The sequence below is a fragment of the Hypanus sabinus genome, chromosome 2 (assembly GCF_030144855.1).
Source record: "Hypanus sabinus isolate sHypSab1 chromosome 2, sHypSab1.hap1, whole genome shotgun sequence".
Taxonomy (NCBI): Eukaryota; Metazoa; Chordata; class Chondrichthyes; order Myliobatiformes; family Dasyatidae; genus Hypanus; species Hypanus sabinus.
The window spans coordinates 191,079,355-191,094,574 of NC_082707.1; the positions used below are offsets into that span (position 1 = coordinate 191,079,355).

At 45.0% G+C, this 15,220-nt stretch overlaps 1 protein-coding gene across 2 annotated transcripts in view; it reads right to left on the reverse strand.

The window, feature by feature from the left end:
- vipas39 (VPS33B interacting protein, apical-basolateral polarity regulator, spe-39 homolog) overlaps positions 1-15,220 on the reverse strand; it is a 92,631-nt gene that overhangs the window by 48,304 nt on the left and 29,107 nt on the right. For both annotated transcript variants that reach the window (XM_059961793.1, XM_059961786.1), the window contains exons 5-9: positions 12,400-12,468; positions 6,316-6,377; positions 5,106-5,162; positions 4,317-4,409; positions 1,900-1,933 (exon numbers count right to left, since the gene is read on the reverse strand). In XM_059961793.1, the coding sequence (XP_059817776.1) occupies positions 1,900-1,933; positions 4,317-4,409; positions 5,106-5,162; positions 6,316-6,377; positions 12,400-12,468 (315 nt within the window). The remainder of the gene's footprint in view (positions 1-1,899; positions 1,934-4,316; positions 4,410-5,105; positions 5,163-6,315; positions 6,378-12,399; positions 12,469-15,220) is intronic.

Sequence of the window (15,220 nt, forward strand, 5' to 3'; positions counted from 1 at the left end):
AATGGTTAATTCTTCTTCTATATGTGCTAAACATGCTTTAATACAATTTAAAATTGTACATAGAGCTCATATGTCTAAAGATAAACTTGCTCGATTCTATTCTCATATTAACCCTCTATGTGACAGATGTCATTTAGCAGTGGCCTCATTGACCCATATGTTTTGGTCATGTCCCACTTTACATAATTATTGGAAGGATATATTTACTACTATTTCCTCAATTTGGAATATAGATTTACAACCTCATTTTATTACTGCAATTTTTGGCATACCAAATGAAGATGGCAATCAGTTTTCCCCCTCAATCAGACGAATGATTGCTTTTGTAACATTAATGGCCAGAAGGTCTATACTACAAAATTGGAAAGAAGTAAATCCTCCTACTACATCTCAGTGGCTTTCTCAAACTATTTCTTATCTGAGTTTGGAAAAAATTAGAAGCACTATTTTTGACTCATCAATTAAATTTGAAGAAACTTGGAGACCGTTTATTCGACATTTTCATATGAATTAATTTGGCCTTTTCCGGACCTTTCTGCTTATTCATGTTCAGGTATGGAGTTCCGGAGTTCTTTGACACTATCTTATACTTGTAAACTGTTGTTATTGCCTATGTTAGTTTAGTTTAGTGTTTTATTTTTTTTAATATATATTTTTTCTCACATATTTTTTAATATTTTTTTTTTCTTTTTTAATGGTTATTTGTTTTTTTTTCATATAATCATGTGGACTTGATTAAGGTACTTTCTTTTGTTGATGTTTAGTAGGATATTATTATCTTATTATCAATGTGATTTCAAGTCTATTGTATTTATAATTTACTTATTATTATGTTATTTTTTTTTGTGTATATGTGAAAATCAATAAAAAGATTGAAAAAGAGAATAAGAGGTCAGTTATTTAAAACAGAGTTGAGGAAGAGCTTCTTCTCCCAGAGAGTTGTGGAGGTGTGGAATGCACTGCCTCGGAAGACGGTGGAGGCCAATTCTCTGGATGCTTTCAAGAAGGAGCTGGATAGATATCTAATGGATAGGGGAATCAAGGGATATGGGGACAAGGCAGGGACTGGGTATTGATAGTGAATGATCAGCCATGATCTCAGAATGGCGGTGCAGACTCGAGGGGCCGAATGGTCTACTTCTGCACCTATTGTCTATTGTCTATAATATTGAAAACAGCAGAAAACTGTGATTGGCTGCAGTCTACCATGACTGCAAATCATATATATGTCCAGGACAAAGAAAAATAAATCAGGCAGGAAAAATAAATCATTATGGACACTACACACCCAGGAAACTGTGTTTTCCAAAAGCTCCCTACTGGAAAGCACTATAGGACTAGTAAGACAAAAAACAGACTTCATGCCGTCTTAAAAGTTTCTTCTCCCTCAACAGTTAATCTGATCAACCATTCTAGTTAGCCCCCTCTCCCCTCTCTATCTAATACCTCAGTCACTGTACTACACTGTAAACACTTCAACCACTTTTTATAGAGCTGTTTACATTGAAAATATATACATGCTGGTATTTATGCATGTTTCAATCCATATCCATACCTTAACCTCTAACATTATTTTTAAAAATTCTTTATAACTGTTGAATGTTGATTTTTTTTGTCGCATGTGGTGTTAACACAGCACAGCATTTTCCTAACACATGTAAATGTATATGGTGAATAAAGCTGATCCCTGATCTACCTCCTTCCCTGATGCATGCAAAAACTTGAATCCTCCAATATCACCCCAGCAGTTATCAGGCTGAGACTGAATTACCCAGTAAAACAACTGGTATCAGTAAATTCATCTTACCCATTTGGAGAACAAGCTAACTCATAGATAACCCTTCAAATTCATCACAATGCTGATGTCTAAACATCACAAACGGGTGAATACCAAATTACCTTTGTTTAATGTTTTCTTCAGGAAGATCAAAATCTGCAAGGAAAAAAAAAAGTTTTTGCACATATTGACTCGAATACCATAAGATATAGGAGAAGAATTAGGCCATCTGGCCCATCGAGTCTGCTCTGCCATTCAATCAAGGCTGGTTCTTTTCTCCCCACCTCAACCCCATTTGTCGGCCTTCTCCCCGTAACCTTTGATGCTGCATCCAATCAAGAATCTATCAATCTCTGCCTTAAATACACCCAACGACCTGGTCTCCACAAATACAAGTATTAGACAGGTAATTTGCCCTTCTTAATTAACGTAAGTAGTTCAAACATAGGTGTAATCCAGGGGTAACCCAATGAGAGAAGTATGCTAAGTCAGAAAATGAGTACTCCTTCACCATGCCATACATTCAGCTGGGAGGATCAAGTATGCTGCAAGTTATAAAGCATTTTAAATACCAACCAAAGGAAAAATCATCCCCACAGGTACATTGCAGAACCCTGAAAAGTTTTGTATATTTTGATGAAAACATCTCTAAGTTCAAGGGGATACAGGTCTCTGTAGATCAACCCCTTTCTCATATGTGTGTGGAGAAGTGATGCATTGAGATAGAATCTCCTGGTACATAATATTGCAACATGTTCTAACCACCTCCAGTTTTTCACAGTGAGGACCCTTTCTCACATCTTCAACACTCTTCTAGCTCTTGGACAACCCCCTCTGATTTATTCCCCTCTCTTGATCGTCGTCTTCCTGTCCAAGATGACATCAGCAAATAAGTCCTCAGGCGACATCTTTCAGATAGCTAATCTCTTCAATTATTTCACTTTTTCTATGCCTTCTGTTTGTTCTTTTTGTCTTGTTTCTGTTACAGAAACTATTGAAGCCTGTGATGTGCGATTTGGAACTCGATCAAATAATCTAGCGCTCTGCTGTGTCCGGAGAGCTGCCTTGCGGAGAAGATCAGAGACGGAGACCTGTAAAGGACCAAGAACACGAGCTGGCTCGTGGAAAAGACCAGAGACAGAGCGCGGGGTCATGAGCGACTCCATCTTGATGCAGCAAGGAAGATTGAAGCATCAAGGGGAATGCGGAGGGGATCAGCTATCGCTCACAACAGAGGCTACCAGGGCGACGATGGTCAGCAGCCAGATCAGCAGCATTTGGGTCCAGCATGGCGGTCACTCTTCATGGAAGAATGAGTTCGCATGACCGCTCTCCTCATATGCTGACGGAAAGACATTTTCAATATTTTGAGATTTATGTGATTACTGTACTGTATTTTATATTGGGCTTCTTCAGTTTCTCAGTGTTTTCTCTCTAGTGGCCGATTCGCAGGTGGGTGATCTATTCATTTTTTTGTGTGGGGGGAGGGTTGGGAGTTTTGATGCTATTGTCGCTGTTCTTTTCTGCCAGTGATGAGTACGGGGATTGTTATTGTCACTGTTTTTTTCTCTAGGGAGGGTGATTTTAAGCTACTCTTACTGTTTTTCTTCTGCGGGGAGGGGTGGGGGACTTTGGGTCTGCGAGTTTTGTTCCTTTTCCTTTTTTATGCCGGGGGGTGCAGAGGAGTTGATACGTTTTCTTACAACTCCCGTAGTCTTTCGGCATTTCATGACTATCTGGAAAAGATTAATGTCAGAGTGTATTGTACATGCATAGAATAAAATGAACCTTTGAACCCTTTTCATTTCCAACAGCTCTCACAACATCAACTTCTCTATCCCACTTACCCTTTCCAACATCATCCCCTCCAAATGAGTTCCTCCAGCAGCTCTTTTTTTTTGTTGCTTTGCTTTTCCCACTCCAAGCCAGATGATGTTGCCTCTCCACTGCACCTTCACTGGGATGTATATTGTTTTTTTTTAACAGCACAAAAACCGATAATTCAACACGACACTTCTATCCTCCAGTCCAGCTCCACTCACCCTGCTGGATTTTAGACTATTTGGGGAGGCTAGGCAAACCATGAACAGAGACACATTCTCTGGAGAAATTTGGTCAACGTAACAATTATAAACTGAGATTTGCCTTCAGCTGCTTGCGCTAAATCTCTACAGTCCTGTACTTCTAGCTTTAACAACATTCCACAACTGAGTATCGACATCCCTCTATGTAGAGAGAATTCTAAAGGCTCTTAAAGAAGTTTCTCTTCTTCTCAGTTTAATGGCCAATTGCTCGTCTGCTTTCTAAACAGATCAAATGGAATCTACAACCCTGCCTGAAGAAACACGAGCGGAATCATTCTTTGGATATTATATAAGTGTGTGCCGTAATCGTGTTTAGCTTCTCCAAAAGAATAATATTCATTCCCAGAAAAGTGTCCATAAAATTTATGATACATTACACATGGACTGATCAAGATTTCTTTCACGTGTCGACAAAGAGCTATCAACTTCAAATGAAATTCCCAGCAAACACTTACAGCAGTGATGACATTTCCATCGTGTGTTTGCACAGCTTCATCTACAAGAAGCAGTTTGTCTTTCAGAGAACGAAACCTCTCTAAGGAGTACATCTGAAAACAAAATCAGTACAGGAGTCAGGTAGGACAAGGTGCACAGTTCGTGTGTGTGTGTCTGTCCTGAAAAATACTTTCAGTCTGAACCTGTCTTTCCGTTTCCTTTCCAGAAACAACTTACAGCAAGGACTGAGTCAACCACGGCCACTGGCTCATCAGCACTGGGCCTTGGGCACTGACTCACTGCAATTGACCATGCCCAGTGGACCTTGGTTACTAGATTAACACCATGGGATATGGCCAATGAATTTTGGCCACTGGATCCCTGAAACTAGCCCCGACCACTGGCTCATTGTAACTGGCCATGGCTGCTGGTTCTCAGCAAGGGGCTTATTACAAATTACTATGATGCTTGCTGCAATTGGACAAAGACTGGTATTTTCATGGATGTCACTTTACTCTCTTTAGGATGGCTTTTGGCCTCTACAACTGGTGACAGCCTCTGGAACTGAAGAGACTGAACTTGTTATCTAACAATCTCAGATAGCAATCATAGGTGAATAACAAGCAAGGATCAGAATCCAACTTGATTCAACTCTAACTATACCCTTGGTTTAATACTCAGAGATAATGGTTGCTGGACCAAGGAGAAGACAAGTGTCCGGTGCCTTTGGAAAGGAGGCAAGGTCTTCAGGAAAAGAGCAAGAGAAAAGATGGGGGAAGAGAAGAATATCTGCAATAATTTCATCATACTCGTCCTTTCTGCATCTGTCTAACTGTCTGCTCTGGACTCCAGTCCGTCGAAAAGTCCTGTGGAAAGGCAACGGGAAACACACAATGAATTTCCACAATCATAATCGTAACAAGCTCCACAATTATTTTTACACAACCAACCCATTAGTATTAAATGGCAACATAATTTTTGTTTAAATTATCAGGATCTTAAAGGAGAAGAAATGTGAAATAAGGAACCAGTTGTCTAATATTATTAGACAATATTTTCAATAATCAAAAACAATAAGCATATATCCAAATTTTATTACTTTTAATGTCTGAATCTGTTTTCTAATTACAATGAAATGAATAAGAAAATCTCATGTCCTAGACCTTTCTGGGGGTGAGGAAAGTCGTGAAACAGGTGGCGAAGAAGCTGTGTGGTCATTGTTCAGGATACTGAGTACAGGATTGGGATATCATGTTACAGATATACAAGATATGGGTAAGGCCGCATTTGGAGCAATGCATACTGTTCTGATGGTTGTACTGCGGGAGCTATAGAGTAATATATCACTGCAGAACAGAAGCAGGCCCTTTATTCTGCCTAGTCCCAATAAACTGCACCAGGAACAGGCCTCCATAACCCCACCCATCCATGTACTTATCCAAACTTCTCTTAAATGCTGCAATTGAACCTTCATCCCACTTCTGCTGGCAGCTCATTCCACATTCATATTCCTCTCTTAGTGAAGAAATTCCCCTCAGATTTCCCTTAAATGTTTCACTTTTCACCCTTAACCTATGACCTCTAGTTCTGATCACACCCAACCTCAGTGGAAAAAGCAACTTCCCCTAGCTCTTCTCCCTCCCTTCTCAATGTCTTGCTCTACCCTCTCCCTTTTTGTCCTGAATAAATAGAAGAAGTGAGTCACAAATAAAAGGGTTGAACATTTGGGAGTGAAATAAAGAAAAGCAGTTTCATAGAATCTTCAAAATTCTCAAACCTGGACAGTCACATTGTTAAGAATATATATGACTGATAGGGATAGATTATTGGATGGCCAGGAAACTGTGGGACAGTGCAAATGGGTAGAAAAATGGGTTTGATGTGATCCATGGAATAGTGAACCAGACTCGAAGGACGAGCTAGACAACTCCTGTTTCCAATTCTCAAGTTTATAATTACTAAAACCATAAAACAGGACTAGCTTGTAACGTGAGTAGTGGACAGATTAAATATACGAACCTTATAATCTGCCTTTGACTTACGTAGATCAGGTGCATATCCGGAGGGTATGCCTGTGACAGCTGGGCAGAGAATTGGAGAGTGACCAAAACTTTGCATACAATGAAGCAAAATGCTTTTTTTTTGTTAAATCCCTTTCACCTTTCCCTTTGTTAATCATTAAAGTGATCAGCTCCTAATTTCCTCCACTGGACAAGAATATACAGCTTCTTGTGAAGGACCCGATAGAGAGCTTCCTCCACCACAACCCTCCTTATATTGAAATGCCTAGAGAGAGTGGATATGGACAGGATGCTTCCTATAGTTGGTGAGTCGAGGAGCAGAAGGCACAGCATCAAACTATCCTTTAGAACTGAGAAGAGAAGAAATTTCTTCAACCAGAGGAACGTGAATCTATGGAATTCTTACCAAAGATGACTGTGGAAGCCAAGTCATTGGGTATATATAAAGTGGAGGTTGATAGGCTCTTGATTAATAAGAGCATCCAAGTTAACGGGGAGAATGGAGTTGAGACAAATAATAAACAACTATGATGGAATGACAGAAAACACAAATAGTTCATTGCATAAGTATTCGCCCCCTTTAATATGTCACTGTGGCGACCCATTTCCTGGCACATCCGAACCGGCTCACAATTAGATAGCCTACGGGGGTTTGCGAGCACAGAGCTTTGGAGCCTCTGCGCCATGGGGGGCAGGTTGAGGGAGGCTTAAAAGTGAGGCTGAGGATTTCGAATAAAGTTTTTCCTTCGACTGCAGTTACCGACTCCGTGTCGTAATTTTAGTGCTGCATGTAGCACACCGCTACAATTGGTGACCCCGACGGTCCAACCGATTTTTGGACCAAAAATGACCGACGTCGCCTCTGTTCATGCGGTTTCGTTGAAACTGCCGGGTTTCTGGACACAGCGCCCGAACCTATGGTTCCAGCAAGCCGAAGCCCAATTCCACGTTCACCGGATCACCACAGAAGACACCCGCTACTACTACGTGGTGAGCTCCCTCGACCAGGACACAACGGCCCAGGTCGCGGAGTTCGTACAGTCGCCCCCGGCAGACGGCAAGTACATGGAATTCAAAGCCCTGCTCCTCAGGACTTTCGGACTCTCACGGCGCGAGCGGGCTGCTCGTTTACTGCACCTGGATGGCTTGGGCGACAGACCTCCATCGGCTTTAATGAATGAGATGTTGTCTCTCGCCGACGGACACACACCCTGCCTCATGTTTGAGCAGGCATTCCTGGAGCAGCTGCCCGAGGACATACGCCTGCTGCTGTCCGACGCGGATTTCAGTGACCCCCGGAAGGTGGCAGCCCGGGCGGACTTGCTGTGGAACGCCAAAAAGGTGAGCGGGGCGTCCATCGCACAGATCTCCCAGCCACGCTCCCAGCAGCAAACCAGTCTTGGCACGGCCGCAGAGCCCGCCAACCCCCGGCCCAATGAACACTGGTGCTTCTACCACCAGCGGTGGGGCGCTGAAGCCCGCCGTTGTTACCCGCCCTGCAAGTTCCCGGGAAACGCCAGGGCCAGCCGCCGCTGATGACTACGCCGGCTGGCCATCGGGATAGCCTCCTGTATGTGTGGGATAGAAGGTCGGGACGTCGGTTTTTGGTCGATACTGGGGCTGAGATCAGCGTTTTACCTCCGACGAGTTACGACATCCGCAGCAGGGCACCGGGTCCCCCCCTGAGGGCCATGAATGGCAGCACAGTAAGGACCTATGGCACCCGTCAGGTGCAGCTACAGTTCAGCTCCAGCCAGTTCACGTGGGACTTCACACTGGCCGCCGTAGCCCAACCGCTTCTGGGTGCGGATTTTTTGCGGGCTCACAGCCTACTGGTCGACCTGCCCAGGAAGAGACTGGTACACGCCGAGACCTTTCAGACATTCTCCCTGGGTGCAGCCCAGTTGCCAGCCCCTCACCTCGGCTCCATCACGCTGTCCGACGACTTCACCAGGGTCCTGGCGGATTTCCCATCGGTTCTGGCACCGCAGTTCACAGCGGCCATGCCCAGACACGGCGTACAGCACCACATCCCGACCCAGGGACCACCCCTCCACGCCCGCGCTCGGCAGCTTCCCCCGGACAAGCTCCGACTGGCGAAGGAGGAGTTCCAGAGGATGGAGGAATTGGGGATCATCCGGCGGTCCGACAGCCCATGGGCCTCCCCCCTGCACATGGTGCCCAAAGCAACGGGAGGCTGGAGACCGTGCGGCGACTACCGCAGGCTGAAGGAGGCTACCACACCGGACCGCTACCCTGTGCCGCACATTCAGGACTTTGCAGCAAACCTGCACGGCGCACGGATCTTTTCCAAGGTAGACCTCGTCCGAGGGTACCATCAAATCCCGATGCATCCTGACGACGTCCCCAAAATGGCGCTCATCACCCCGTTTGGCCTTTTCGAGTTCCTCCGCATGCCGTTCGGCCTGAAGAATGCCGCACAGACGTTCCAGCGGTTAATGGACGCGGTGGGACGGGACCTGGACTTCGCGTTCATCTATTTGGATGACATCCTCATAGCCAGCAGCAGTCGTCAGGAGCATCTGTCCCACCTCCGTCAACTCTGCGCCCGACTGAGTGAGTACGGTCTTACAAGCAACCCCGCCAAATGCCAGTTCAGACTCGATACCATTGACTTCCTGGGCCACAGGATTACTAAAGACAGGGCAACCCCTCTGCCCGCTAAGGTAGATGCGGTCCGCCACTTTCCCCGACCCACCACGATCAAAGGACTTCAGGAATTCGTAGGTATGGTCAATTTCTACCGCCGCTTCCTCCCTTCAGCTGCCCGGATCATGCGCCCCCTGTTCGCCCTGATGTCGGGTCCTAGCAAGGACATTACCTGGGACGAGGAGTCCGCCGCCGCTTTCGTTCAAACGAAGGAAGCTTTGGCGAATGCCGCAATGCTAGTACATCCCAGAATGGACGCCCCTACCGCCCTCACAGTGGACGCATCTAACACGGCAGTCGGTGGGGTGCTGGAGCAACTCATCGCAGGTCGCTGGCAACCCCTGGCGTTTTTCAGCAAACACCTGCAGCCACCCGAGCTCAAGTACAGTGCTTTTGACCGGGAACTGTTGGCGCTCTACCTGGCAATCCGGCATTTCAGGTACTTCCTAGAAGGTCGGCCCTTCACCGCGTTCACGGACCACAAACCGCTTACCTTTGCGTTTACGAAAGCGTCCAACCCCTGGTCGTCCCGCCAGCAACGCCACCTGTCCTACATCTCTGAATACACGACGGATGTCCGGCACGTCTCGGGTAAGGACAATGTCATGGCGGATGCGCTCTCTCGCCCTACCGTTCATGCCCTTTCCCAAGGGGTAGACTTTGAGGCACTGGCAGAGGCGCAGCAGGCGGATGAGGAGATTCCGAGTTATAGAACCGCAGTCTCAGGTTTGCAGCTCCAGGACCTCCCCGTGGGCCCGGGTGAGAGGACCCTACTCTGTGACGTCGCCACCGGCCAGCCCCGTCCCGTCGTCCCGACAGCCTGGCGGCGCCGTGTTTTCGACTCCATTCATAACTTGGAGCATCCCTCCATCCGGACAACTGTCCGGATGGTTTCCAGCAGGTTCGTTTGGCACAGACTCCGCAAACAGGTCAGTGAATGGGCCAAAACGTGCATGCACTGCCAGACGGCCAAGGTGCAGCGGCACACCAAAGCCCCACCGCAGCAGTTCCATCCCACCCACCGGCGTTTCGACCACATTCATGTGGATATCGTGGGCCCCCTGCTAGTGTCGCGCGGAGCGCGGCACCTCCTGACTATCGTGGACCGGTTCACAAGATGGCCAGAGGCGGTCCCGCTCACCGACACCACCTCCGAATCTTGCGCCCGAGCCCTGATCGCCACCTGGATATCTCGCTTTGGTATACCGGCCCACATTACCTCCGACAGAGGCGCCCAGTTCACCTCCAGCCTGTGGTCGGCTATGGCCAGCCTTTTGGGGACTCAGCTGCACCACACCACTGCCTACCACCCACAGTCGAATGGGCTAGTGGAGCGTTTCCACCGTCACCTGAAGTCGGCCCTCATGGCCCGCCTGCGAGGAGCCAACTGGGCGGACGAGCTTCCCTGGGTCCTACTCGGCATCCGCACAGCGCCCAAGGTCAACCTGCAGGCCTCGTCGGCCGAGTTGGTATACGGCGCGCCCCTGGTCGTCCCCGGGGAGTTCCTACCAGCCCCACGGGGGCAAGAGGAAGATCCCGCAGCAGTCCTGGGCAGAATACACGAGAAGCTCGGTAACCTGGCCCCCATACCCACTTCACAGCACGGGCAGCACCCGACCTGCGTACCCAAAGACCTACAGAACTGTAAGTTTGTGTTTGTACGAAGGGGCGGGCATCGGCCACCGCTGCAGCGGCCATACAAGGGGCCGTTTATGGTGCTCCAGAACAATGGGTCCACGTTCATGCTGGACATTGGGGGGAAAGAGGAGGTTTTCACGGTGGACCGCCTCAAACCGGCCCATGTGGACCTGGCGCAACCGGCCGAGTTTCCGGCACCTCGACGCAGAGGCCGACCTCCCAAGCAGGTTCTGGCCCAGACTGTGGACATTGGGGGGTGTATCGCCGGTTCTGGGGGGGGGGGGGGGGGTTATGTGGGGACCCATTTCCTGGCACATCCGAACCGGCTCATAGTTAGATAGCCTACGGGGGTTTGCGAGCACAGAGCTTTGGAGCCTCTGCGCCACGGGGGGCAGGTTGAGGGAGGCTTAAAAGTGAGGCTGAGGATTTCGAATAATGTTTTTCCTTCGACTGCAGTTACCGACTCCGTGTCGTAATTTTAGCGCTGCGTGTAGCACACCATTACATCACACCAAATCATCACTGGTGCAGCCAACTGGTCTTAGAAGTCACATAATTAGTTAAATTGAGATTTTTTATGGAGACCTGTGTGCAGTCAAGGTGTTACAATTGATTGTAGTAAAAATACACCTGTATCTGGAAGGTCCAAATGCTGGTGAGTTGGTATCCTGGCAAAAACCACACCATGAAGACAAAAGAACACTCCAAGCAACTCCGCGAAAGGGTTATTGAACAGTACGTCAGGAGATGGATACAAGAAAATTTCCAAGTCACTGAATAAGCCTTGGAGTACAGGTTAGTCAATCATCAAGAAATGGAAAGAATATGGCACAGCTGTAAATCCACCTATGCAAGAAGGGGGACTCGTGAGGGAGGCCACCAAGAGACCTATGACAACTCTGGAAGAATTACAAGCTTCAGTGGCTGAGATGAGAGAGAATGTGCAATCAGCAACTGTTGCCCAGATGGTTCACCAGTTGCAGTTTTATGAGAGAGTGGCAAAGAGAAAGCCAAAATTGAGCTTTTCGGCTATCAGACTAAACGCTACGTTTGGCGTGAGACAAACACCACACATCATCAAAAACACACCATCCCTACCATGAAGCATGGCACTTGCAGCATCATGCTGTGGGGATGCTTCACTGCATCAGGCTCTGGAAGGCTTGTGAAGGAAGAGAGTAAAATGAATGCAGCAAAATACGGGGAAATCCTGGAGGAAAACCCGATGCAAGTTGCAAGAGAACTGCGACTTGGGAGAACATTTGTTTTCCAGCAAGACCATGACCCCAAGCCTAAAGCCAAAGCTACACAGGAATGGCTTAAAAACAACAAGTTAATGTCCTGGAATGGCCAAGTCAGAGTCTAGACTTCAAACCAACTGAGAATTTGTGGCTGAACTTGAAAAGGGTTGTTCACTCACAATCCCCATGCAATCTGACAAATCCCCCTAACTTGAAGTAGTGGAATTGTTTCATCTTCACTCCCACCCATATCTGATATCTTCAAGTCAGAATGCTTGACACCACAGTGAGCAAAACAGTTCTGAATTGTCATACCGTATATTACTCACCAACCATCAGTGACAAAAATCACTGATTTTATTAACACAAACACGCAAGTAACATTATTTAACTATTTTCTCTAAGCCACATGACATGCAAGTGACTGACACTATTTTCTCAATTTGCTTTTGTTCTTTGTGTTATTCCAAATGAGTGGCTGCCTCGATTAACCAATGGCCCAAATAACTGTAAAGCCAAAAAAAAGTACTTACAATCAGAAAGTGTCTGGAAACTCCCAGGCCGGCTGATCCCAAATAAACCACTTGAAGAATCCCTTTTACCTGCAGGATAAAACAATCCAAAGGTTAGGCGAGTACAGAGAAGAGACTGAAAGCTGGTGTTTCCCTTTATCATAACTACATTTACCCAGTTTCAGAATACACTGACTTTACCACAGCCCTCTTCACTTGCCTTCTTCTCATTACTACCATCAGGAGCCTGAAAGCACAGACTCAAAGATTCAGGAATAGCTTTTTACCCTCCGCTATCTGGTTTCTGAATGAACATTGAACCCATGAATACTACCTCACTACATGTTTCCCCACTATCTGAAGGTAGAGTGTTCCTATGAAACCCTCTGTAAGCCAAAATGTCATAAAGCGAAGAAACATTTACCATTAATTTATATGGGAAAATTTTTTGAGCGTACCCAGACCCAAAATATAACCTGCCAAATCATACCAAATGACAAATAAAATCTAAAATAACATGAACATATAGTAAAAGCAGGAATGATATGATAAATATACAGCCTATATATAGTAGAAATATCGTATGTATGGTGTAGTTTCACTTATCAGAATGGGGAAGACAGTGAGCCTAGATCGATCTGGAGAAAAATAATCGGCATGTACACGCCTACGCAAACTGTCCACACAAGGCTTCATGGTCATGGTAGTCTTTCTCAAGGTAAACACATGTATAAAGCGGGTGTCTTTTTTTGTAAAAGCAAAAATCCTCTTTGGTTAGTGAAAACAGGTACTAATGTAGGTCTTTCGTAACAGCGAGCTGTTGTAAAGTGAATGTTCGAAAAACGGGGGCCACCTGTACTTTCTTCTTCTCTTTTTGTACTACATATTGAACTTTTTTAATATATAGTTCTCACTCTAATTTACTACTATGTATTGCAATGTACTGCTATTGCATAACAAATTTTATGACATAGGCCAATGATATTAAACCTGATCCTGAGTATTTCCCATCTCATATTTAACTGGACCCATGCTTACAGTTATGAACATGAGTCCCATTACTTCATGGAGACTCTTGCCTTTAAATACCAACCTAGGGAAACTATTTAGATTCATGTTGAGAATAGATCTGGAGAGTTACATCTGGGACTTTAACTCGTACGTCATGGAACTAATGAAGGCCTTCTTAACCACACTATCAACTTGCACGGCAACTTTGAAGGACCTATGGGTGTGGACCCCAAGATCCCTCTGATCCCAAGATCACCCCAAATGTGATTGCAGAAAGAAATCTCTGAATGTTATCCTACACTGTGGGAAAAGGTGAAAATATTCCTTATTGCCTTTCCAACATCATATTTAGTGGAGTGTGGTTTCAGTGCAGTCAACCAACTTCTTTCAAAGCAACAAAACAGACTGCTGTTACGGTACGTGTCCAGCAACAATGAATATAGAATTAAGTCAGGTTTTTAAAGACAAATTAACATTTATTAAACTCTGCACAGCAAAAATGAAAAGTAAACAAACTACTAACTTAACCGGAAGTTAACTCCTATACGGCAATTGTGGAATACGGCAGTTCTTAAAGTGGTAAAGGTGAACACAGTCCTAAAAGTAGAAACTATGAAAGTCCAAGTGATTTATACAGTCAATTAGGAGAGACTTTCCTGAAGTAACAAATTCCTAGACAATGTGACGTTACTGCTGATCCCACCCGAAATATGCCTTATCCGAAGGATTCACGACGAAGGAAATAAAAATGGCTTAAAGGAACTGACCTTCTTCTTTCATTTCATTTTTCAATCTTTTTTCCAGTAAAAAAATATACAAATCAGAGGAGAAGTTTAGCAAACAGATGATACAAAAGATGTATAAATAGCAGTAAAATAAAAGTATATATTGTCAAAATCAGATAGGTTAAATGTTATGCTGTTATGTATACAATATAATCAAGAAACCACAACTCCTCTTAACAAATCATAAAAAAGAGATTGGAAATTTTAATTAATAAAAAAGGAAAAAAAAAACACTAAACTAAACTAAAATGAAAAAGAAGAAAAAAAAGAAAGATTGGGCAGTCAATTTGAGGATAAAATTAGAAGAAAAAGACAGAGAGAAAACATCCTTCCAATCACCTCTGAACCTTCACAGATAAGGATTTTCCCTAAAGAGAATAAAGAAAGATAAATAAATAAATTGAATCATTTGAAAATTTTGAATAAAGGATCGCCAGACTTGTTCAAAATTAAAAGATGTATCAAACGTCCGGCTTCTAATTTTCTCCAACCTTAGACATGACATAATGGAGGAGAGCCAATAAAAAAAACATTAGGCGGATTAGAGTCTTTCCAGTATAACCTTTTTCTTGGCGAATGAACACTGCACAAACCTTTCTACTCTTACAAGTAGGCGCTATCTCAGATGCAGGTCACTATTTCCTGAACGAAGATTCAATAAGGTTGATCTTGTAGTAAACCGCCGATGACACCAACTTTACTCAATCCTTCGGGTTCCCATACTTCAGGAAAGTCTTCACTCTCCAATACTTAGACTTTAAAATTAAATCAAAGATACATCAAACAAACTGGCAGCAATCAGCAAAACTGCTGACGCAACGATTCTGTACCTTACAGTAGAAAGTAAAACTCCACTTTAAAACGAAACTGTGTCATGAGACAAATACACAGCATAACGGAGTAAATGACAAATTAAATGACGACTCAACAGAAAACCTCCTGCATAACAGCAGGCTTTCCCATTTTATACCTGTTGGAACATGTCATCACGTGACCTCACACTGGCGGGAAATTACATCACCCCACCATCACAAGACCATTACATC